Genomic DNA, 27887 nt, shown 5'->3' with positions numbered 1-27887 from the left:
ACACATAGTGCATTCATTACATCATTTCACATCACATACCTACATACAATTTTCATTCCGTATCATATACATTACGTCATTTCATAACATATACATGTATACAATGCTCTCATTTATTCCAGACGCATAATTCACTAATTACATCATTTCACAGCACACGCATGCATACAACATTTGCATCTCATGCATCATGACATGGCATGAAGCTAACTTTATTTTTCAGGTTAATTATTCCCCTGATACAGTCAAAACAAAGGTCCATTCAGACAGACATCCTCATCAATTACGTTCAGGATTCAACTACATCTTTCAGATATACTCCATGTCAACATTCATTCTGACATCCTCCTAACGATGGCATCTATAAGCCCATCCCAGACATTTATTGCAAATACAACATATACAAATACTATCAGATATAGCCTAGCGTACGGTTCATTCTGATTCAGCTCAACATAGGACTCTTTCAACTCAGATGCGATCTAACGTACGATCCATTCCGACCTTCAACAACTCCAATACGGTCTAGCATACGACCCATTTGGACCTTCAAGGCCTCAAATGCTACCTAGCGTACGGTACATTCTGAAGTGTAGTCTGGCGTATGACTACCCCCTTCATCATCAGGTACAGCCTAACGGACGGCTCAGTCTACAACTCAAATACGATCTAGCATACGATCCATTCTGATCCTTCACCCCCAGTAACGATACAGCCTAACGGACGGCTCGTTCCGCAACTCAGATACGATCTAGCGTACGATCCATTCTGATCCTTTATCCCCAGCAGTGTATGACTCATTCGGATTCTTATCTCATTTTGATTCGGCACAACATATTACTCCTCCAACAATACGGTCTAGCGTACGACCCATTCGGATCTTCATTCCTCAGATACTACCTAGCGTACAGTACATCCCGAGGTGTAGTCTAGCGTACGGCTACTTTTCGTCAGATACAGCCTAACAGACGGCCCATTCTGCAACTCAGATACGATCTAGCGTATGATCCATTCTGATCTGTTATCCCCAGCGGCGTATGACCCATTCTAACTCCCCAGTGAAGTCGACGCCTAATGAATGACTCACTATACGGTCTAGCGTATGACCCAGTGACACCCATGACTTCGGATATCGTCTAACGCACGACGCACTCTGAAGCCCTCATCATCAAACTGCCTGGATGGCATCTTTAAGCCCATCTCCATCAAGACTAATTGACAAATGCAAATTTTTGGGCATTCTAGTGTTCAATAATCTTCCACCTCCAGACCGCGAATGGCATACATGCCATCCTAACTCTCTCGGTTCAAGAATATTGAGCAGGGGCAGCTGTCATACCCCAAAATTTGCCCATTAATATCTTAAGACATTTTTCAGGGCACTCCGACTCATTTTTATGACACTGATCTTAAAAGAACGAAGGCCCAGCTCACGAATGGCCCAATCCAGAAAATGGCCCAAACTGGCCTGTTCGCTACACGTTCGCTACACGCTCGCCTAGCGAACGTTCGCTACACGCTCGCCTAGCGAAGCTGACAGATAACAGAAAATGCTGGGCTTCACTCTGAGCCCATTAGGTCACAAAAAAGAGCATTATAAATACCAGCACTTCAGTAATGAAAGGGGACGAAAAAGGACGAAAGGAGAACCCTAGCACGCAAACCCTAGCGCTCACAGACGGAAAACCCTGAAGGAAAAGCCGGCGGCAGCAAGGTCACTTCCGCTCAATTCGATCCGATCGGCCAATTCAAGGTTACAATTCGATTACAAACAGGTTGGCATTGCTATTACTACCTTATGTTCTTAATTTGCATATGGTATCATGATTGAATTTATGAAACTATCTTAAGTTTTACATATGAATTTAAGTATGCATGAACATCTGAATGTCTAACCACATAATCTCTGTAATGGATGCTATAAGGTGTGAAGCTTGCTGACATTATGCTGTTATCAAAACCAGAATCCGCAGCCGCTCGCTAGCACATCGCTAAGCGAGTATTCGCTAAGCCTTCGCTAGGCGAGGCAGCGGCGACCGGGACAGTCGCTGATTTTTCTGTTCTGTCCTTTGCTAACCTGTCATGTTTTATCATAGTCATGCATTGTTTATCTGACCCTACTGCTGTTCTGGTTTCTTTTGCGGTGCAATCCTTGATTGCATCCTGACTTGGTACTCTAACCCGTTTGCTGAATTTTGTAAAGGTTCACCTTTCCCAAGAAAAGATAGCTAGATAGGTCTTCCACTTTATTTGTGGGATACCCTTGTGGAGTTTCACCCTAAATTACCTAATTAATTTTAATGTATTAATTTTAATGTATTAATTTTAATGTGGAGATTCATCCTAATTACCTAATCGATTGTAAAATACGGCCTCTAAATATATGATCTTGGACCTCTCTTTTGCCTTACGATATTACGGTACCACGGTCATGTCCCGCGAATGTGGGGATACACTTAGCAAGGGCCCTTCGATTAAATCATCATAAAATAAATCATAGTCCCTCGGATGTTGCCTTCGAATATATGATTTCGTCCCTCGATGACCCTTCGGTGTAGCCTACGGTTAAATGATGATCGTCCCTTCGAATGCTAAGATATCCTTACAACTGTTGCCTTCAATGACCTATCGATGACCCTACGATGACCCTTAAACATCCAAAGGGTAAAATTACTTACTTCTCAATAGTAAGGACAGTTTTACCCCCATAAGGATAGGAAATGCCCATAACGACCTTAGGAAGGTATAACTCTCAATTACTGGATCATAACCTAAAACATTTTCCACCCCTCACACTTTGCAAGTCCTAGAAAATCACCACTTGGTATACATTCATACTAGAATCATTACCAAGTTATATTTTTCTAAACTGTTTTTTTTCAAAATCAAACGAGATAAATACTTTGTATACATTCATACGAGAATCATTGCAAAGTTAAACTCTCTTTTCGAAACATTTTTAAAGAATTCACCAACACTTTTCAGACAAAAATATAAGTGATCCAGCAATTAAGAGCCCATGGATAACCATGGATACAAAGGGTGCTAATACCTTCCCTTTGTATAATGTACCTCCCGAATCCAAAATCTATTGAGGTCTTTCCTGTTCTTTTCCACCTTTCCTTATTGGATAAAAGAAAAGTCGGTGGCGACTCTTGATATCCGCGACATTGCGATAAAAAGCAAAATACCCCAAGTCAGTTCACCGTATGACACTTACCATGCTCATCATCATTACCATGCCAATCATGTACTTGTGAAGCCCTCAACACGAGGCAATGTCTATGATATTGATTTGTGCTGCTGAGTTTTTGCCATAGCATGTGCCCATGTTGTCACCTTGTTGACAACATTACTCCATGATTAAGCCATCATTTAACCTAAAACAAGTCACCATGTTAATCTACACATTTCATACTTGATATTTGGTTTTTATTTCATGTCATTTGGTGCCCTATGGTGGTTGTATTATTGAGTGGAAGTTGAAGAAAATTCATTGTGTTTCACGTGTTCTTGCATGCATGGCATTAGGGTTTGGTGTGAGGAAGAAGATGAACGCGTGTCATTTTATGAACCCTTGGATCACTTGCTTTTGTTTTAATCCTGGTTGTCCATTCCATTTTTGTCCTGTAGTGACTTAAAGTGCATGTGACCAATTGATAACATGTCACATGGTTTTTTAAAATAAAATGTTATTTAGCTTGTCACGCGCTGGATTTAATTTTTTGTTGGATCATGGGTTTCGCCAGTTGCTGTTGACACCCCACGCTTCACGGCCCATCAACACTAACATTTTTCCATTTTTATTTCTTTTTTTAATTCACATTTAATTTCTGTTTTGCTTTTAATTATTTTAAAACATTTTCTTTGTTCATAAAAATATCAAAAAATATTTTCCATATTTCTTAATACCTTATTTAATTTTTATTTTCGTATTTATTTAATATTAATATTTTATTTTAATTATTTATTCCAAATGGTCCATTTTAACACACATTTTTTTCTTGATTTTATTTTTATGTCTTAAAATTATTTTTGACCTTTGATTTTTGGGATGAAGGTTAACCATTGTCTCATGGTCAACCTGACATTTTCTTGGAATTTTATTTCCCATTTTCAATTTATTCTTGATTTATTTTTGACCTAGTTTGGGTTGTTGACTTTTGTTTTGACCTCTATTTTATTTCAATTAATTTATGCACTAATTTTTATTATTTTTAAAATCTTTTTAGGGGATGATGACGTCCTGACCCCACTTTATTTAGTTTAATTTTTCATAATTTTCTTGATTAATTTGCTATTTATTTGATATTTTTTAAGTTGACTTGAATTTTCATTGACTTCTTTATGATCGATGTTTGACTTAGGGATTGCTTATGGCAATTGAAGAGATATTGTGATCCTCCCTTGTTCATCTCATATGCCATGTATTAGAGGCCTTGTATCTTGATTTTATTTGGTCCTTACCTCATTTCCTGATTAAATTACTCAGTGGACCCCTTTTGTGCATATTTTCATCTGTCTGATTCATTTGTTATCAGTTATACTTGTTTCTCTCATTCATGCTTTCTATTGCTTAATTGTTTAACATGTTCATACTCCCATGTATTGTTTAATGCTCCATTATTTCATTCTTTGATTCTTTGGTTTGATTATATACTTGTTTACTTATCCGATTTGATTGATAATTGTTGCCTACTTGTATGGTGATGGAGGCATATGTTCTTATTGTTTGATTGACTGTTGCCTGCTTGTATGATGATTGAGGCATATATTCTTATTGTTTGATTGCCATGAATAATCCCCATTCATAACAAATGTACCCCTCTCCCATGAAGTGTATAATATTTATTCTTTCATTCTTTATTCATCTGTTAATACAAGAATTAAAACGAACATTCGATAATCATTTCAAAACAAGATCAAAAGCTCGATCCAACGTCGAGTAATCATTTTCAAAACTTAACAGAACCAGCACGTATTCATCCATCCTTTTGTAAGTCGATTGCTTCATGCATCGCCATTTCTCTTGTAAGTCGATTGCTTCAGGCATCGCCATCTACATGTAAGTCGATTGCCTCAGACATCGCCATCTACCCTTATCTGTGGCTCCTCTCCTTGCTCCGTCCGTCGACTCTTGTTCCGTTTAGGTAGCACCCATTAGGTAGAACCCTTTGTATGATAACATAGGTAGAATTCCCTTATTCTTTGCATGCTAAAATTAGGTAGATGTTCCCCTTTGTAAATCCTAACACATAGGTCCATATTGCATGACAACTCTAGGGCAGAGCTTCCCCACTTTTAGACCTTCCGTGCGTCTCCGATCTTGTGGCATGTCAATCCGTTCTACTGCAAAGAGGTAACTGCCTAAGACTCGATTCAGCGAGCTGCGACACCTACTGCTAGAACGTTGAATACATTGCCCACTTTCCTTTGACACAGCCGGTGTCCTCCTTTGTAAGTCCGTGTTCAGACGGCAACCCCTAGGTAGTCGAACTACGATAACTCTGATTCTCATGTTCAGATGAGATACGTAGGCATGAGATGCGATGTTTTGCCGAGTTTTTTGACTAACAACTAATCCTTGTTTGCTTTCGCCCTTGTTGCGATTCTTTTCTCTCGCCCTCGTTGCGATCGAGACCTTCCCTTTCTCTTGCCCTAGTTGCAATCGAGACCATTGTTCCCGTTGTTAGCTGAACTACGTTTTTACTCTGATTCTCATTCCAGATGAGATACATAGGCATAAGGCGCGATGTCTTACCGAGCACACTTCTCTTTCACCCATAGGTAGCCGAGCTACGAAGACTCTGATTCTCATACTCAGATGAGATACGTAGGCAGTGGATGCGACATCCTTGCGAGTCATTTTCTTTTAACCCTTCTTTTAGTAAATAGTACATTAGATATACCTACACCCTTTAGACTAGAACAACAAGAGTGGATCCCGTAGAGCACTACGGATGCGTAGGGGTGCTAATACCTTCCCTTCGCATAATCGACTCCCGAACCCTAAATTTGGTTGCGAGACCTTGTCTTTTCCTTTTTCTTCAGGTTTTCTTCGATCGTTTCCTTTCCCTCCTTTGGGATAAATAACGAACGGTGGCGACTCTTCTATTTCTTTTCCTCGCCGGTTGTTTTTTTCGCCTAGTTGCGACAAATACGATGAGCGTTGATTCATACATCCCATACCCAAACATACTTAGAATGGGGGTAGGAATGCTCCAGTGTCACTCCTTCTCCATTGCTTAATGCTCGTATCGTACAACTTGATTCATGATTGATAAGTTGTTGATTGTAGTCCTTGCTTTGTTGTTTTTACTTTGTAGTGTGTGTGAGAGACTTATCAATCGTATGATTAGAATTGTGCTAAAGTCTATGAATAGAGGTGAATACGATGAGCGTTGGGTCATACGTCTCATACCCAAAGATACTCAGAATAGGGGTAGGAATACTCCAGTCCCACTCCTTCTCTATTACTTAAGGCTCGTGCCACACGATTCTAACTTTGACTTAACAAGTTTTTGAAGATTCCACCTTTGATGTGCTTGAATAATCCACTGCTTCGTATGACTGAGGATGCCTTGATTGAAGATCTTGTCTTTAGGCCTTGAGCTCCACAGCTTGGAAGAAAAAAGTCTTATTAAGTGACCAAGGGTCTTTTGGTCACTCAATTTAGACTGTGGAATTATACAAGTTCAAAGGATTTAATTAATCAAAATTTATTTTGATCAATTTAATCATGGGTTTTGTTTTGGTTTTAGGGAACTAGGTTAGTCCTAATCTAGAAGTTAGTAATTGTTAGAAACTATCCTAAGGGATCATGCATTGATTTGTTAAATTTGATTGAAAATTCTAAGTTAGAGGTCCTAGGGGAGCATGTACATATTGGTCAAAATCATGATTAAACCCTATGTATAAGTCCTACAATTGTTAGGGAATGATTAAATCCTAATGTCAAATTCTAATCCTAATGGGTTCGTGTCATTTTATCACTAAAATAACAAAATAAAGTCCATAAGGGCAAATTGGTCATTTACAAAATATATCAAATTCTAACCATGACCTAAAGTTGATTAAATCCTAAAGATCTTAACCTAATGTTGAAAATTCTAATTAAATCTCTAATTAAATCCTAATATCCTAGTATGCTAAAAATCAAGATTTTAATCCTAATTGTCAATTATCAATCTAATTAAACTAATATTGTCCTAATTAATCTAATCAAATTGCAAAATCAATTCAGAAATAAAAGAAGAAAAAAAGTAATTAAATGAAGGTGTAAATTGGGAAATGGAGGTGCAAACTGCATTTGGCTAATGGACTGCAGGATGAGCCCAATACAATTTTTTTGCAGGAAGCAATATTCCAAAAAATGGGGGTGGGGTATGAAACAAAAATAGACATGGGTTGTGTCTGAGCCCAATCAACATTTCAAACGTTTCCAGGGGGTGCAGGTTGGAAACGTATGGTAAGTCCGGCACAAATCCAATGGGCTTGGTTAAGCCCAGTTCCATCTTTTTTTTAATAGCCATTGGGGGTATGTTAGCAATGCATGGCGTGTAAAGAGTAATTCAATGGGCCTAATGACTTAAGCCTAATCCTCTCACCTCTGTTGACTTGTCTAAGTCAATAGATTCAAATGACCTTTTAATGCGCGCTCCTTTTTTTCATCGTTTGTTCACTATAATCACCGCGCCGGTGTCTGTCACCGGCGCCGGTAATGGACTGCATCCAAAATATCACCACCATTGGCTACACCAAGACGAGCTAAGCATGAATATGGGAGTGGAATTGGGAAACAGTCCCTGTATCGGTTGAATCGAACGGATAAGTGGAAGAACCCTAGCTATCTACCAGTCAAATTAAACGGCGCACGGTATGAATCAATCCCTAACACTATGGGGCTTCTACTTCCTACCTTAGGTTCTACATCCTGGTGTCCTCAAAGCAAGAAAATAACATACCGGAGAAGATGATCGGATAATCCACCGGTGAGTTTCTGCACTTGATTCGCTTTCTTCTTATTATTCTTTTGTCTCCTTCTTCTTTTTCTGAATTTGAGAACAATGAAAAGAGAATGCAGTGGCTTAGCTCAAGAAAAATTGAAGCTTCGATGTGAAGCTTCAATGGCTTCTAGGAGAAAAAAGAGCTTTGAGTAGGGTGAGGGAAAAGATTGCAACAAAGAGAGAGAGAGAGAGAGAGAGAGAGAGAGAGAGAGTGTGCAAGTTCAAGCAAAATCCAAGGGTTCTGAAAATGTGAGTGATGAATCTCTTAAATAGAAGTGACTCTTGGAACTTGTTAGCTTCGGATTTAGGTATGGAGTCAGTTAGATATGGTTAGGAGTTAGTTGGACCTGACTCACTGAGTTAACTGAAAACTCAGTTGGCTAGTGAATGAGAAACTCAGTTAGTTATGTTAGTTTAGGTTGGTTAATGAATGAGTGAATTGAAATTAGATTGGCTATTGCAGGTTATCGGATTAGATTGAAGTTATGTTGGATTGATTTTGGTGACCTGTTGCTCATGTTGCAGGTTGTTTTTAAGTGACTTTGCTTTTTCCCTTTAGATTGATTAATAGCTCGATAGGTGAATGTTAATGACTTTGGTACCTAGAATGACTACTAAAGGTAATATACTAAGTTAGAATTAGGTGATGAGGTCATTGGATCCAAGGCAACCTACTGAATTGGAAACTGTTAAATGCAAGTGTGTTTTGGTTTGCTGCAGGTTGTTCTGCATGATTGTGGAGCTATTGTACTCAATGTCATGTTGAAGTGGTAATGCCTTGCTTCAATTGCAGCTTGGTCACTTCCTTTTTAGTTTCTTTAGGTCTGATGATTTATTCCATGAAAAGAAACTTGAGTTTCCTCACCTTGGTGACATTCCTTCATGTAGAATCAGGCAGAATCTATTGCACTACTTCCACATGCCCTTTTCTACCATAGGTTGCATTTGCTTGGCTTTTTACTCATGATGACCCTTGTTGATATGCATGGCCATTGATGGATTTTACTTGTGGAAATTGCAGTTGGTGTGCAATTATAGGTAAAGCAAAATCAGGTCATGTGAAGTAAGACATTGGCTCCATAATACAGATGCCTCATTATTGTTGTTGATGATGAGGACATGATGAGCTTGATGGTTCCATTATAGTTCAGGACAATGGTATGGAGTCTCGAAGTATGGATTGCTCCTTATATCCCATTATCTCACTAAACTATTGGCATGATGGTTGGTGTGGTGAGATGCCCATTTGGCTTGCTCTGTGTTGAGATAGTTTGGTGCATCTCATGGGATCCCTGCCCTTGGTTTAAACAATGCCTTAGCAGGTTAGTAGGCTCACAAATATCCACCAGCCTGATTATGTTTCAAGGCTTGTGTTTTGGCATTCATCTTGGTGACAAGTCTTTGATTACAAGCCAATTGCAATAAATTGAAGGCATGTTGTCCCAAACTCCAACCTGGCCAATGTTCCTGCAGCAGGTAAGATGCTTCTTGGTTTTGCTTTATGCATAACTGAGTTTGTCATATGTGCTGGCTGTTATAGCAGTAGGTATTTATGGACTTGCAACATGTATTGAATACCATGGATGACTGTCATATTTTGTAGCATATCTGAATTGGTTTTGTAAGGCTATTGTGCATTGATTCTTCTTGATGTTTTTGGTCATGTCATGACTGAGTTTGTGGTTATGTTGGACTATTTCCCTATGCTGCAGCTTTTCATGAGCCTTCTCCATCATGATAAACTCAAGGCCAAATGCATGTGAGAATGTTACAATGGTCATGTAAGTGTCATGGTGTTACTGCAGGATATTGAATGAACTATTGCAGCAGCAGGGCTAGCATTGATTCTCCATTGGTTAGATCATGCATTTCCATGGTTTGATGTACTGTTTTTGGTTAGCCATGAGTGGTAAGCAAAGGAAAATGGTGGGATGTGTTAGAACTCTTTTGAAATTGATTTGGGACAGACCAAAGTCAAGGGCTATTGGTTCCAAAATGTCAAAATGACATGGTTTGCACAATGTGAGTTACTTGTGATAGAAGTAAACAAGAGAAAGCACCCCCAAGTATGAAGATTGGAAGACTCATTACATCAAAAGGCTAGGCCAAGTTTGGATTGATCAAGAGCAAGTGAGAGTTGACTTTGGTCAAAGTTGACCAAAAAGTCAACTATTGACCAAAGTCAACAAATGGTCAAAATTGCATTTTCTTTATAAAGGGACAATGAATTAATGGTTATGGTGAATTTTAGGGTTTTTGGATTTTGGGTTGACTTTGGTCAAAGTTGACCAAAAAGTCAATTGTTGACCAAAGTCAACAATTGGTCAAAATTGTCAAGACTTGTACTTTTTATGTAAAATCAAATGTGATGGTTTAGAATGATGTGAAATGGATTGAAATGGTTTGAAATTGGTTTTACAATTGGTTTATTTATGACTTGAATGCTTGACTTTGAAAAGAAAGTGACTTGACTGGTAATATATATATTAACAAGGCCATGAAATAAGATTAGGGTTTGAATGAGATATCCATGAATCAAAGGCATGACTTGCAATTGGCTTGTGACACAAGAAGTTTGGTTGTTTGGATGACCAAGACCATAGATGTATCCACAATCCCATGAACAACATCATGACCTTGAGACTAAGACCAATGCCCATAGAAGACCAAAGTAGGGTTGGACCAAGTATATCGATAATAGGTGAAGATTGAGGGTCATGTATGCACAACCATGCTCCCAAGTCCATCTGATTCACCATCTCCTTGATTAGGGTCTAAAGCTTACCCCTCAAGCAAGTTTCTTAAATCGAGCCATATGCTCTAACCATCAGCCTTCCAGTGTGTGAACCTGCATTAGGGTTTTGAAGGCCAAGACAAGGCCTAGGGAAGCTCCATGAGATCATGCCTTAAGGAATTAGGGTTTTGAAGATCCTAGAAGATTTCCTGGCCAAATCTTGTTGAGTTCAAGCCTTTACCATCACAAGTAGGGCTTCACATCCGCCTGATATCCACACAAGTCCTAGCTTCACAAGCCCCGGGTTTTTGAATTCATGATGATCCAATAATGAAGGAATGATGCATGTGTATGAGTTATAAATGTATGCAAGTGATGTTTTAATCAAGTGGTTGGATGAATAATTAAGAAAAGGGGAGGGCAAATTTTGGGGTACAGCAATTGCTATAGTCAGACGTTCAAAGTTTCTCCGACATCACCCTTGACTTTAAGTGGGGAATTATTCTTGTAGTCAGACGTACAAAACATCTCCGACATAAACCTTGACATTAGATAAATAATCGATTATTATATTCATACATGTAAAGCGTCTCCGACAACATCCTTGACTTTAGGTGTACCAGGCCTCGATCTCGTCGGTCGCATCTCAGACTCGCTACCACTATGAACAAACACAGAAACAAATACTTATGAAAATGTCATATTTCATTTATAATTTCAAGATATTCCTATACATAAGGAAGATGATTATATAGTCCCATCATTTAATATTAATGAAAAAAAGGACTTATAACTAGGCAGGTTAGTCGCTGCTCATTCTTTCTGCTCGCTTTTATTGGTCTAGCCACTTCTTGGAGGAAGGATGCCCATCCTGCTGAGTTGAATGGTGAGGGAAGCTACATTGATCTCCATGGCCACGCCTTCCCCCTGATATTTTATGAAGGGCTTGATAGACTCTTTTTGCTCCCTCGAGGTCGGCATTGATGGTGACCAACTCTCCCTGCAGGTTGTGATACTTAATTTTGAGGTGGATCGGCGATGCTACAACGTCCAGCATAACAACAAATAGCCTTTCTAGAATGCAATTGTGGATGATTTTGCAAGAGACGATGAGGAATTTAAAAATGACTGATCGAACATCTTTCCCATCGTCTACCGATATCACCATCTCGACATATCCCCATGGACAGGTGGTCGTTCCATTGAATGCCTGCAAGTCAGAGCCTTCACATGGTAACAAGTTTCCTCTTTCGAGGTTCATCTTTTTAAATAACTTTGAATACATTATATCGCATGAGCTGCCACCAACAATCAAGATCTGAGAGACGTCAAACTGTCTAATTGTAGTTGTGATCACCAGGGGGAATTTCATTGGGGATTCCGCCCACCTTCTTAGAGTCCCGAAAGCCCATCATAGGTCGGTCAGGAATCTTCGCCGACGTACCTGCATCTTTTTTGTGGACAACCATCATCTCGGGGATACTCCTCTTCACAGTTCCCTTGAAGGGGGATTTGCTCGGGGTGCTCCTTTAGTGATGGCAGCGGTATACACGTGCTTTCCCTTACTGGCCTCCTTGCTATCTCCATTGGTCCCTTGGTCCCTACTTTGGCAGTCTTCAAGGAAGATTTACCATTTGGTGACTCTTCACTACCTCTTTTAACCCCTTTCACGCACTCGGTCAGTCGTCCCCTCTTGATCAATCCTTTGATGGCATCCTTTAGTTGGATGCAATTGTCAGTGTCATGGTCGCAACCTTTATGAAAGCGGAATTACTTTGACTTGTCATTCAGATGTGTTTCTCTGACAAGGTAAGGAGGTCAGACTCTTCATTCTTGTGTTGACACAATCCTGATATATCTTCTCTCGAGAAATAATCAGAGGAGTGTACTTGTTGTACCTTCCTCGCATACCTCGTCGGAAGGTTAAAGTTGATGTCAGCAGAGATAAGGTTATCGAAGTGCGTGCTCAACTTCTCTTTCAGGATCATGTAAGACTCAGGCATGCTTAACATTTGTTGAGTGGTTCTCCCCTTCTTCCTCCCTATCTTCAACTTGAAGGGATGGTATTTCATAAGGCCATATTCGAAGATCCAACACTTAAGGTTTTCTTCAGCTCCTTCAACTTCAACGACAACTTGAGTAAATAGGTCGATGCCTTATAAGTCTGTGAAGCAAACAGGCTAAACCTAACAAGTTGAACCAGATTATTTGTAAACTTAAAATGAGTCGAATTTGAGTTTTAAAAAAATTATATCGAACTCGAGTAAAGTTTTGAACTGAATTAATTTTTATCGAGTCGAGTTGAATTATAGCGAGTTCGACTTGACTGATTCATTTTCGGCGCTAATTACCGATGAACACATTACAATCTTTTATATATATGATTTTATAAATAACTATAATAAAATTAAATATTTCTTAATGATTCAATGGTTGAGATTGACTAACAATATATAAACTCTTTACACTTATAATATTCATAAATTTTAATTTTAATTAAAAAAAGTGATATTATTGAAATAAATAATTGTGAGTTAGATAGGGGTGATGCATTTTTTAAAAATTATGAAAACAATTCTTTTTCTCATTTTCATTGTTTAAAAGAATACAGAATCTGTTTAGTTTAAGAGACTGATATTTCTTTGTTAGCACGTACATAACATACATTTTAAAAATGAAAAAATGAATAAATATTTGTTACTTATAAAGTAAACGGAGACCTATTGTTTTCTTGTAGTTTTTAATGTAATTCTTGTAGATCAATTAATAGAGTCTATGAAGTAAACGGGCACCATATTTTTTAAAGGAAAATGGAAAAGTCTAATGTTTTTTTAAAGGAAAATGGAAAAGTCTAATGTTTTTTTAAAGTCTATGTCAATTTAATTAAAAATATTTGACTTTTAGCCACCATAAAAATGTCGTTTTGGGCTATTTGTAGGCCCACTTTACAAAATATAAATATAAACAATAGGTATCAAATATAAACTATAGAGTGAAATCCTTCACAAAAAGGGATGTTGTACCACTGTTGTTAAAGTTGTTGAAAAAAATAAATAATCACTTGTCTTTTCATTATATAATTTACATATTAATAATATTTTTAAAGTTTTATTTTATTTTTTTTAGATATTACTAATAAATTAATATTAAAATGAAATTGATGGGTCTTTATAAGGATTTCATTGGGTCAAACACTCATCTAAAGGTCAAAGAGTTACCCAAATAAGCGAGAGACACATCACGTATTCACCCAAAACTTTAAGACAATAAGTGTATGAGTTATCTTTGTTTAACCTCCATTTTTCTAAACAATGTGGGACTTAAAACTCACATTTGTTTTTCAACAATCTCTCCCCTCAAGTGTGAGTTCATCCATTATGTTTCCCCCTCAAGCAGAAATTCTTTCATCCACATGTTTATGTTTGTACCGCCGTTGAAAGACATCATTATCTCCTTATGGGCACTTCAACGGAACACGTCGTATGACCACCATGTTAGGAAGATTTTCGACACAAGGAGACAGTCTCTTACTCTAACCACGACTCTGAAACCATTGATGGATCATGATGAGGGAGAAACATTCACATTAAGTCAAACACTCACTTAAAGGTTAAAGATTCACTCAAACAAATGAGAAAGACATCACGTATTCACTCAAAACTTTAAGGTGATAAGTATATGAGTCATCTTACTTATAAAGTGTTCAACCTCCATTTTTCTAAACAATATGAGACTTAGAACTCACACTTATTTCTCAATACAACTCACACTTGTTTTTTCAATAATGTTTAAATTTAATTTTTAAATCCATATATATATATATATATATATATATATATATATATATATATATATATATATATATATATATATTATATATATATATATATATATATATATATATATATATATATATATATAAAAGACATGTTTTTTCAAATGATTTTGAGTTCTTGTTTTTTGTTACTATATTTGGAAATAAATTGAGGAATGTTTCAATAAATTCAAAGATGGAATAAATGTTAAAGGAAAATGATTAATGTGTAATTTTGTTACTTGTTTTATTCACAATTCAAAATACTTTATGATGTTATAGTGGTCTATCTTACTTGTTTTAATTAAAGTATATGAAATTTTGTTTAAAACTCGGGTATGGTTATCGGGATGGATATTATAGTTTCCTGTTCAAACTCTATCCATTGTTATCTCTAATTCTATGCGGTGTTTTTTCACCATTGAGAAAATACAAAAATGCCTCTAGCGTCCAGAGATGCATATCCTGGCGTACATTTTTTATACACATTCCCGTCTAAATTGTTGAGACGCCCTTATTTTATAAAAAAACTAGTCGGGAGATGTCTCTCTATATAAATATTAGAGTGTGTCTAGAGATACATCTTTGTAACCACCCTTAATATAATGTTCATTGAGTTTTTCGGAGATACATATTCAAAATATGTATGTTAGGTCAAACCAGAAACAACCAAAAACAATCGTAGAAAGTTGAAAAAACAACACAAATTAACATTCAAATACTTAACGTTACATAGATAATCGTTAACTTAACATAAATTTAACATGACAATTTATTACAAACAGGTGGTTCAGGATGTTGCAACATCCTTATGATATCTTCGATTGATCTTGCAATCAGATCCTTTGTTGAGTAACGGTAAAATATAATCCATATAACTTTTAAAACTCATTCGTATTCAGTTCAAGAATGGTGAACTGTATCTTTTCTTCGATATCAATCGAGGATGAATGTTACTTCAGCTTGACAACTCTCCGATTTTATGGATATCACATAAGAGTATTCAGTTTGGATGTCAGATCGACAAGAAGTATGTCCTCGAAGACCCTAAATTGAAGTGGGAGATTTGCGCCATTGAAATACACAAACGCAAGATGAGGGTATGTATTCATTATGGTTTTTGTAAAAAAAAATGATTAAGAGACCCTATTTATACAAGTTTTAGGATAATTTAGACCTTATAAACCATATCCTTTTATCATGTCACATTTCAGATATGCACATTCGAACACGCTCTATTTTTAACAAAATAAGGGTGCTTACGGAGATGCACATCCGTAAAATCCCTTCTTTTTTTTACAATTATAATGGGGTGTATGTAACATCATACTTCCCGACTCGACAATTAATTAAATAAAACATAAATCCAACAAGTGGAATGTTACTCAATCAATAAGCAACTCATACTTGAACTACATAATTAAAAACAACTCATTTCATAAACAGCGGAAAATTAGAAAATAATTGGCATAAAAATCTCAACAACCAAAAGTTTGAAAAGCAATTCAATGCTAAAAGCAAATGAAGATATGCAACATAATATAAAAGATAAAACAGCATGTCCTCTCGTGTTACATATCAGAGCGACTCCAACTATAGACTCGAATGACAAGCAACTAAAGAGGTACAACATCATCCTCAACCTCAAGCTCCTACTCAGACACCTGATTATTTATACTCCAAAGGAGCACAAACTCAACAACACAAAAAAGGGGTGAGAATACATTCAAATGATAAATTGTGCATGTACAATTAGGATAGATTCACATAATTAGAAATGCACATCAACATCATATATTCATATTTCACCCACATCACAACCATACACACAATCATGCAAGAGTATTCATTATTACACAAACATATCACCACCATGTAATATAATGCAACAATGACTAGGCTCATGCTCACCACGGTCCCCACTTTGAACTGGACTCACAACTCAACCCTATATGCATGCGGTACCGAATCAACATTTGGTTCTTCATATGAATCGGATTCCAATCAACTGTGAACCCTAAGATTCATTCAACTATGAGCTACAATCTCCCACTCTGAGCTTTGGACAAGCCACTAGTACCCACTCTGAATTAGAGGACATGTCTGTTTCAAAACAACAACGACATATGATGCATGGCAAATAATCATGCACTTACGTAATATCACAATGAATATAGCCTCACTTTGATTGTAAACATCCACACAACAACAACATGGCACAGACTAAATCCCCACTCTAACTGTAATTCATCATGAACTCAGCACAACACGAGTAGTTCTCACCCCGAACCACTCGCCTCATCAATCACCAAAAACATGTATAATTATCACTCAATTATACACATGATTCACAACATACTCCACACAATGGTCATACATTCACACAAAAAACTATTTCACCAAAACACTACCACTACATAGCTCTACGCATCAACTCTCTACGCTTCAAACGACACCTCATTTGGACTTACAGGATAAAAGTTACGGCCAAAATCGTCGGGGAATAAGACATGTTTAACTTGGAAAAAAAATCAAAATTTAAATAGCAACAATCGATTGTCAAGGGATGACAATCGATTGTCATCAAGGCGATTTGATCACTGACTTCATATAATCGATTAATTCCTCACAACAATCGATTAACATTTTTTCCAAAAATACTCTTAAGCAATCAATTGGTCCAAATTGACAATTGATTGTCATGGGAAAATTTTCCAAAAATAAGGGCATGCAATCGATTGTCACCTAATGTCAATCGATTGACATTGTGCAATTTTCCAAAATTCCCAATTTTTCTCTGCATCGCTCATCTTCTTCATCCCATACCTCTTTCCACTCATGCCAGTACCAATTATATCAATCAAAACACCAGTAATCCACATCCTATTATGACTAATACATCAAATATCCTCAGACTAACAATGATTCATTGTTTTTTATCATGAATTAATCAATTATAATGATACCCCCAAATCCCCAATTCAACATAGTTTTATAATAACATCAATTAATTCATGAATATCAAACAAAACAGCAATAAGACACATAGTATCACATCAATCTGTAGTAAAACAGAATCACAACATTCATCTATCATGCTCATAATCAAACAATAGAGAAAACACAAAACTCTATTGGAGGTTAAGGGAAACTTCTCTACCATTTCATGATATAAGCACCCTTAGATGAAGAATCCCCCCTACCTTGTAATTCCAGCAAAAAATCAGCAAAGCAAGTTCCCAAGGATCCTTCTCCCAAATCCTAGCTCTATCTTCCAATATTATTCTCTCAAAATATCTTGTTTTCACGTACTGATGGAAAAGTTCTTTAAACCTAATTTTCTCTAGCTTTTAGAATATATATGATTCTAATTGATTTCACTTAATTACACTTTTTGTCTAACTAAGATTCAGCGTTCCTCCACTCACCATTAAACTCTCTCAATTCACAAAACGGGCCCAATTCTTCATATTCTCTCTGAATTCTAATTAATTAATTAATTAATTAATTCCCACTAAACTATTTAATTAACACAAAATACCACAAATTACGCCACCGGCCAAACATATGATACGTCACAAAATAATCGTTTAAATAAATTACTCAATTAAATTAAATAAATAACTAAATAAGCGAATAATTAAATCAGGGTGTTATAGTGTGTCCGGATATGTATATCCGGACTCACCCAGAGGTTCTCACATAGCCAATGTATTATGCAGAACCAGTATGTTTTTTGCAACAGAAATTTTGTCCAAAATTTTCCCCTAAATTCTATAACATTAAAGTAGAATACTTTACAAAAAATGAGTTTCATTGTTTCAAAAAAACCAAAATGTATCAAAACATATTTCATTGTCTAAATCAATTGGTGGTTCCTTCTTTGACCTTTTCTTATTTGATTCTCTTTCGATGTCGCTTAACTTGGCGAGCTCTTCCGTCCTTTCCAGAAAGTGATATGGCCAAGTTTCAGCATCTTTAGTAAAATGTGTCGTCCACTCCGGTTATGTCTTTGGTATAGGACATCCCAATTTCAAATAAACTTGAACAAAATATTGTGTTTTTGAAAGCCACCCAATACACATGATACGTCAGGATGGATTTTTGGGTGACCTACTCCGAAGTGGAAAAAATGTTTCCTAGACATTGTATCTTGTCTAATCATTACATACCCTATCATAATCACTTGCTATATGGTGTCTCATTCCATGGAAGCGCATCTATTTGTCAAAGTGTGTTGAACCACTAATGCAAGGAACAAGAGCATTGAGAATTGCACCGTAATTTTCCTTTTCCTCATATAGCGACGAGTATGATTCCCTATGTGTCGTCAACTCTTGTATAAACTGAAGACAGACATATTAGTGGTCATCTTCTCCTTTACCAAGCAAACATAAAACAACTCAAAAATCACATTTGACATCACCTTCAACATCTATGATTCACTCAATATATTTGTGCATAAAAAGAGACATTTATTTACTGTGTATGATTTTTGGTAACGGTGTTGGAGACGATCGTTTGCTAATGCGAGCATCTTTGAAAACACCTTTTTGAGATTTTTTAGTTGGAGAATCCAAAAAATGTGAGTCAACGGGTTCAAAGTATGAAGGAAACTGTCTTGTAGAGTTGTCACTATGTGTCGGTTTGATCTTTATAGGGGCATCCTTTGTTTTAACTGGTTTCAATGTTGTTCTCAAATCTGTTTTTTTATAGGAAATCTTCCTCTGTTGCTCTTTGATTTGCAATTTCATGATGTCATCAGTTTTTAAAAATCTCTCTTAGATTACTTCTCATACGGTCATAATATTTATACTTGATGTATCATCCTTTATCACACAATCATCATCAAACTGGAACCTTTTCTAGTGACTGTAAACTTCATCCATACGTATCAGTTTATCAAGCTTCATTTTATTTGCAATTACATAAGCACATGGAATATTATACGTCTTCTTAAGTGTACCACATTTTGAGCAATCTGAACATGTCTATACTTGTTTGTTTTGTATGTTGAATCAATTATAAGCACAGTGGGAAATTTGCTCAACAACTTGATGGAATCGGGATGACTCCAAAATATATCTTAAGTTGTGACTTTATCCTCACAAACTTTGTACCTAGAAACATATTGGTCATCCTCTAAAAGCTTCGATAGTTGTTGCATTTCAGATCTTGGACCTCTTACCCCTTGTTGTTTTGGACACACACATTGTATACTTGTTTAATGTTTGAAATATTCTTAGGTCTTTTCCATTTCAAAGTTGTAAGTATGTTTTTCGGCGCCACCGTGTTTAATGTCATGTCTGAAACAAGTTTCATCTCCTCCCGAATAACGCGACATACAATGCGATGATCGACTAGCTTGCCACTCAAGGCATGATTATGCATACAAGAAATCAAATTAAATTTCCATGTATCATTTGCCTTAGAGTATCTGCGCAATTTAAACAGACACTCACATTTTCTCGATCCGGTGTCATCACATTTCAGCTTCTTAATTGTTAGTTGGTATGTGCCACTTCTTTCGCATCTCATTGTTACAAATGCTTGTCTTTTATCATAATCATTGTCAAACCTTCTGATTACAACATCAAACCCCATTTTCTCGACCTCTATGCTGGCTCATTGTAGCATATGTTCACGAACAATAAACTCTTGTTTATTTGTAAATTTATCGCACACATCTACCTCGACAACAAGTAGTCTGACACCTGATTTAATGTCATCCGATTTAACACTATTCAGTTTAACATCATCCTTCACTTTGTCTGATTTAACATTCATCCTCACAACAACTTTGGGAAACATATTCTGGTGCATCATATCTAATACCTCTAATAACAAAAGAAAATAGATTTAAAATTTAAAGTATCAAGCAAATTTGGAGATGCATATTCGGACTCCACGCTCACATTTTCAGCTCCCAAAACACATTAATGCAAAGGATGAAGGATGAAATGAATGAATTTTACCTTAAATTCTATCTTGTTTTGATCTCTTTGATGTGATAAAATACAATAATTATGTTTTTATGGTGAAAGCTTGATTGAGAACAGAGAAAAAAAATTAAAGGTTTGAAACATAAATTTATTTTGATCAAGAGAATCAAGAACATGTAAAATGATATTTTATTCAATTTTTCATTTGACATCTTTATAGATGCATATCCGAAAACATCCCAGAGTTGTTAAATGAACCAACTCTAAAAAAAAACCATACATTAGTACATGAGATTTTATAGAGACACCTCTTCGAATACGCACTAAATAATTTATGAAATTAAGTTGAATATAAATTTATTCAAAATAAACGGTGGTTTTTAGAAATTTTGAATGATTATATAATATTACCTCCGAAGATAGAAAAGATAATCAATCGAAATATTTATAAACTTATTTTTGCTTTATAGTGAAACATTAAAATTTGTTTTAAAAGTAACATATAGTATGTAAAAGAATATTAAAAAACGTGTTTTGATGAGTCTAAATTTTGAATGTTTGAAAAGATAGAAGAGTCTCGTCTAACTTAAAGCATCTATAATTAATTTGAGTTTTCGTAAATAAATTGGCTAATCAACTGCTTCTCATTAACCGAGTAACTTAACATTTATGAATGTCTCTTGTCATTAAAAAAAAATAGTTAATAGGTCTTCTGCCACTCCTATAAAAAAAATTAAAATTCACCTCTGCCATATTTTTATGATTAAATTTCTTTTAAACAGACAAAACCGAAAAATCCTTCTTGTTCAAAACTCGTCTCGCGTGGGGCAAAATACCTAAGCTCTTAAAAAAAAATTAATAGATTTTGCTAACCAGAGTATGTAATAAATAAATATACTCTCCATCACTAAATGTGAAAATGACTGTTGAAATGAGTTTAAAATGGTATGCTGAATTGTTTCCTCGTGAAATCATATTACAGAATCAAAAGATATAATAAAGAAATCTTGGGAATTCTTACAACTCAAGGATTTAACAACTAAGGGACTATGTACTTAAAACTCAAGCTCCTAGATATACTCAAGTATTGAATGAAAGTCCTTATGTTCATATTTGTTTTACATCTTTTACTATGTTTTTACTTAATCACAGGGTGAATATTGTGTGAGAGAAAAATGGCCAAGGAAAAGAAGGGTTAATATTTATCAACTATTGCATTCAATACTTTAAAACAAAATTCACCTGAAATTTTATAATGCATGATTTTGATAGCAATATCACATAACAAATAATTTATAGTTTCCCTCTGATGTCGAATTAGGGTTACTTACGAACAGTTTAGTGTGCGAGTTAGACAATGTTCAAATGAAGTTTCAGGCTTCATAAAAAGCTTTGATAGTTCCATCAGCCATACTAAGTGTGAAGATCTAAGATTCTCAAATCAAGTTTTCTAGAAAACTAAAAAAGCTAACAAACACCTTTAATTAGGTAGTTACCTGTAGTATAAAATTAAGTATTATCAAAAGAATATATTAAAGTAGAAAAAAAGAGGGGCAAAATTTAACAAGTTTGGAATACATAACTTGTTCACTGAATGATCTCATATGCAAAATACATTACTTTGGCAAGAGATTAAGCACCTGTAGCTGGCTTCTTCCCATCAATGAACAAGCCCATTGTCTTGTACCAACGCATTAAATTTCGATGTTCCTTCACATATAGCCATGCTTGAAGAAATTTAAAGAGGCTATCGTTTACGCCTCGCTCCTCTATGTAATTGTGAAATGCATCTCTCATCTTTTCATCTAGTTCTCTGTCAATTTACATAAAGTCTGTAAAAAAGTGCCCATGGACTTCCTAATTTTCCACTAACAAACATTGAAATTTATAACAGAAACCAGAAGGTATACGGTTTAAGACAAACTAGGCAATTCAGAAGCAGCATGGATGTTCATATCATCTGATAACACTTCCTATCTTATGTCAGCCACAAAAGAGCGTATAAATGAAGTTTTAACATGGACAGTAATTAAGAACTCACGGTAAGTTCGGGTAAAAAAATGAAAGAACACAATCACAATATTTTCTGATAAAAATTGTCATTGTTATCAGGCCTGGACCTAAGGTAAGGCAACAGAGGCCTTTGCGCGTCTAAATTTTCATTTGTTATATAGGCCTCCAATTTTTATAGATATGATAATGTTAGCTATTGTCATCTTATAAAAGTGCTAGTATTATGTTTGAGTGTTTGAATCATTATAACTTAACGTGGGTACACATATGGCTATTAACATTTTCGATTATTGTGCAGTGGTTCATATTTCTGTACTGCTTCATTCTTATCGTGAATATGAAAACTAATAAATAAACTAATCAATTTATTTAATTTTCTTTAATGGTCATGTGAATTTTAATGTTTTATACCATTTAATATATTCATTCTGTGTTTAGTAAGTTGTTACATTTAAAAAATATATTTTTTTAATTTTAATTTTAAATATTTTGTTTTAATCAACAATTTTAGTTTTAAAGAGAAATATTTAAAATAAATTTTTATGTCAAATAATATAATAACAACTAAATTTTATTGTTTTAATATTTTTCCCTTTAACATTATAAATTTATATTTTCATCTCATCTTAAATTATAGTGTTTTTTTTGTCTCTTGTGATACATTTATTATTTTTGTTTTAGAGTAGTGATAACTTAAAAATGTGTATTAGAAAGTTGAAAATTAAAAGAAAAAAGAGAAAATAGTTAAAGTGTTAAAATCAATTTCAAAAAAAGTAAATGATTTAGCTCTATTATTATTTTTAAAAATAAATGAAATTAATTGTTGTTATAGAATAAATTATTTTACATATCAAAATATTTGGAAAATAAATTTAAGCAAACTTTTATTATTTTTAATTAAATATTTTATATTTTATTTTATTTTTAAATTTGCCTCAGGCCCCAACACCCGTTGGGCCGGCACTGATTGTTAGTTAGGGATTATTTGTTAAAAATCCAAGGGGTGAGGAGTAAGGGTCATGGCATAGGATAGGTAGAGAGCATACTCTGAAGGTAGCATAAGAACTAAAATATGCAGAAAATGGGTACAAGATATTTTATAGAGAGAGCTTATGGAGGCCCTGTTTACTTTCTGAAAATGTTTTTGTTTTCGTTTCTAAAATTTATGTTCATTTTAAATTGCTAAGAAGGAGATGAAAAACATATGTATTGAACAATTGTTTGTGATAGAGAGAATATGGAAAACAAACTAGGAAGAATGCATTTTCATAAAAAATAAAAAAAGTGTTTTGGCATTTTCAAATTTTTAGAAATTGCTAGATCTGTTTTCAAAAGTTGTGAAAGAAAATGGTTGGTAAATATTGAACCTAAATTCTCTTACATTTGTTAGTTGAAGTGGGAATAAAAACAAGAAGCATAAGTAAACAGGTCCTAAGCACCTACTAAAAAACTAACTTTTATACTTCCAATTTGAGTAAAGGAAAATATGATACTGTAAACTATCACTATGATAGGATGCAGAAATGGATTGAATCCATTGTGATTCTACTATAGGCACTACAATATCATGTGTGGTACACACACCCTTGTCTTTTATTGTGTTGTTATAATAGAAGACTATTAGCATGAAGGGGAAATTGAACTCAACTTAGATATTCTTAAATCATGCGCACATCCTTTGTAAAGGGTGTTTGTGCATGATTGAAGGGAGATCAACGTCTTTAATCTACTGTAAGCACTATAATATCATGTGTGGTATACACACCCTTGTCCTTTATTGTGTTGTTACAATAGGAGACTATTGGACTGAAGGGGAAATTGAACTGGACTTAGATATTCTTAAATCATGTGCACGTCCTTTGCAAAGGGTGTGTGTGCATGATTGAACGGAGATCAATGTCTTTTTGCAAAATAGAGGGTTATCGTTTCAGCATATCTAAAGGTAGGTGTATGCAATTTCCCCTAGAATCAACATATGCCTTACAAAAGACGAAAGGTGGTTAATGGAGGGAATTCTACTTCGAGAAGTTCCAAAACTAAGCTACTTCGATATCATAAAGAAAATATTCCCTACTCAACAAACATATCCAAAACCATTCTTCCCATTTAATATTCTCTAATATTTTCATTAATCTCTACTAGAATCAACATAAGCCTAAGGGTATGTTTGGATTGGTGGAATATGATGGAATTGAATGGAATATAGTGGTATATAATCAGATTCCATTGTTTGAAATTTGCAAATAATGGATGGAGCGGAATGGAACATGATGGAATCCATTCCATCCAATCTTTCAATTTGCATTCCTCCCAATTTAGGGTGTATTCAAAGGAATGAATTAATGTTTCTGTTCGGTTCTGTCAAAATTATAAAAAAAATACACAAACAATGGAATGAAATCTCTATTCCTCTCCACTCCATTCTATTATGTTCCATTCTGCTCTGCTCCATTCTATTCCATCAATCCAAACATAGCCTAAGCCCAAATTAAAAAAGCAGAAGAGTGTTTATTGGGGGGAAATTGTACTTCAACTCCATTCTTCAAATCCCAAAACTCAGCTACTCACATACCATACAGAAACTATTCTCTACTCATCAAACATATCTAAAACCATTCTCCCCAATTAGTTCTTCATTTTCATTTATCTGTTTTCACCTTAGATTTGCTACACACTCCATCTAAAACACCCTATAACAGGATCATAGATTTCACTATCAAACAAACACACTTGAACACACCAAAACAAAAAAAAAGGATATCAACAGAGTAAAACCCTAGTTTATCATCAATTCATACGAGAGAAGAGATTGAGAAAACATACTCAAAAACAGGACCAGCATATTCAGTGGGAGCAAGAATGTATCCGTCAGATTGCTGAAGCTTAGGTCTCATAGAAACAGAGTGAATCCCAAGAGCATCTTCGTATAAAGCGCAAAGGAAATTCAACGATTCTTTCTGTTCAGGTTTCGATACATCAACATGAATGAACAGCTGATCCATAACACCGCTATGTTCATCATCCACATTCGCCAATCGCATCACGTAAATGCTAACCTCTTCGTCGCCATGATTTCGCTTCAAAACTGGACCTTCCGAATCAAGTGCTCCCTTCACGATAGTAAAAGATGATGGAGGACTCACTTTCTGCCATTAAAATGTGACGTCAGCATAGAAAAGGTTAAACCCTAGACCTTAAACCCTAACCTAGAGAAAGATTCAAATTATTGAGACAGAGAGAGTGAGAGAGTACAGGGGGCATGTTCATTTTGGCTACTTCCATGTAATGATCCTTGAGGGAGCGGAGAATCATAGAGTCTACGGCGGATGATATGGTGGCTCCGCCGCGAGTTGCTAAGGAACGTGTATGGTGGATTGCGCCGACGGCGCCGAGTAAACCTCTCTTCCACATTCCGATTTGTTCTGCGTTATGCTACTTTGTGTTGCCATTTTATTATATTATTTATTTTTAAAATGGACTAATTTATATTGTTCGTATATTGTTTAATATTTATAAATGAGATTAAAAAGTTCAATCTTTGTTAAGCAAAATATGTACCAATACTCTTTGGAAAAAAGTCTTAATCAATTTTTTTACTTGAATAATTGTTGATAAAAAAATGGCTTATTTTTAAATGATTGGAATAACTACTTATGTTAATTTTTAATTTAATTTTTTGAAATTACTATTACATTTGACAAATTTAGAAAGAGTGTGAGAATAGAGAAAGATGTGAGAAATGAAGAATTGAAATATTGTTTTCTATAAGAAAAATATAAGAGAAATGGAAAAGAGAGAAATTTCAATTATTCTTAAGAGTACAAAAATATCCCTAAAAATATATTAAATCAATATAAGTTAGGGGCATAAATGTAATATTTTCAACAAAATTACACTTCTCATCTCTTCCTTATCTATGTGAAAAATAGTGGGTCCCACTCATTTTCTTCTCTATTCTCTATTTCTCTTTTACACCCATCAAAAGAAATTCAGCCTCTCTTCTATACTTTTCCCTCACCTTACTCTCTCTTTCCTATTTCACTTAAACCAATCACGCCGTTTAAGTTTCAATTCAAATTGCTTTTCATGGATAAGTTCAGTGTGGATAATCTCTCCTTTAAGATGATCAACAATTCATAGGCTTTAATGGGCCAATTTAGTGAAGAGGAAGTTTAAAAAAAGTTGTGTAATTGTGATAGTTATAAGAGAGTCAAGGGACATTGGGGTGAATTTCAAATTTATTAAATTTTGTTTATATGAAGTCAAGTAGGATTTATGAGATTTATGTCTGAGTTTTATAATAATCGATTTGTTAAAGGGGTTAATTGTTGTTGGATCTTGAGAGATTCGGAGATCATCATATTTAGTTTTGAACAATCATATAAAATAAGTTTGACACTATATTTTAATATTGAGTTAGATATATCAGTCATCTCATTTATAAAGTGTTTAACATCTATTTTATTTTTCATTCATATTTACTTGCACTGTTGTTGCTTCATCTCAATGGAACATCATCTGAACACCTTGATCGTGAAGATTTTTTATACAAGAAGACTTGGTTGAACCGGACTCTGATACCATTGTTGGGTCATGATGGATTTCGGGGATCATGACATTAGCCTTTGAACAATCACATAAAATGAGTCGGACACCACATCTTAACCTAAAATTTAAGACATTGAATATATGGGTCATCTCTTTTATAGTGTTCAACATTCATTTTTTCATCCAATGTGAAACTCAAACTCTCACTTGATATATCAACAATTGCATCTTCACTATCTTGATTTTGAAGGTTGACAATCCTCAATCTCTTTTTAAGTTTAGATTGATTTTGTTAGTGGAATATATGTATAAGATGTGGTATAAGGTTTTAACTGACATAATGAAACAGGTGATTAACATGGTGATTTTAGAATCTCAAACAATTTGGATATCAAGGTTATATTTTGTGACTCGTTAAGTGTACATGTGAATCATTAAATAAAATTAAACTTATGATTATGATTGGGTGTCAATTTAAACCCTAGGCTCATGTCGGACGACCTAGCCTATTCATATCTCAAGCCCTAAGAAAAGGTGACCTAGGGCGAGGCGTGCATTTAATTTTTTTACAAAGTTTGAGGGGAAATGAAGATTTTATAGAAAATGAAGTTTCTTCAAGTGTGATGTGTCTTTGTTGTATTGGTACATTAGCAACTCTACGATCTCCCTTTATTTCGTAGGATTTGAAGCACTTATAAAAGTGGGGATCCTTCATTCTTCCTTTCCTTTTCCTTCTATTGTTTACTATATCCCTCAGATTATATGTTTGCTCATTTTCCTTTTTTTGAATGTTGCTTAAGGCTTCATTCATGTACACGTTCATAACTTGA

General features: G+C 35.1%; 1 protein-coding gene across 1 annotated transcript; it reads right to left on the bottom strand.

The window, feature by feature from the left end:
- Window positions 1-22000: 22000 nt before the first annotated feature.
- Window positions 22001-25959, bottom strand: LOC127117662 (mitochondrial acidic protein MAM33). Its single transcript, XM_051047750.1, has 3 exons — window positions 25762-25959; window positions 25333-25655; window positions 22001-22309 (listed from the first exon to the last, which is right to left on the bottom strand). Exons 1-3 carry the CDS (start codon window positions 25918-25920, stop codon window positions 22129-22131), a joined length of 663 nt encoding a protein of 220 aa, XP_050903707.1. The 5' UTR covers window positions 25921-25959; the 3' UTR covers window positions 22001-22128.
- Between the last annotated feature and the right edge of the window lie 1928 nt (window positions 25960-27887).

The sequence above is a fragment of the Lathyrus oleraceus genome, chromosome 2 (assembly GCF_024323335.1).
Source record: "Lathyrus oleraceus cultivar Zhongwan6 chromosome 2, CAAS_Psat_ZW6_1.0, whole genome shotgun sequence".
Lineage (NCBI taxonomy): Eukaryota > Viridiplantae > Streptophyta > Magnoliopsida > Fabales > Fabaceae > Lathyrus > Lathyrus oleraceus.
Note: the sequence above shows the minus strand (reverse complement) of the source record. Positions and strands in the feature narration are given on the sequence as shown.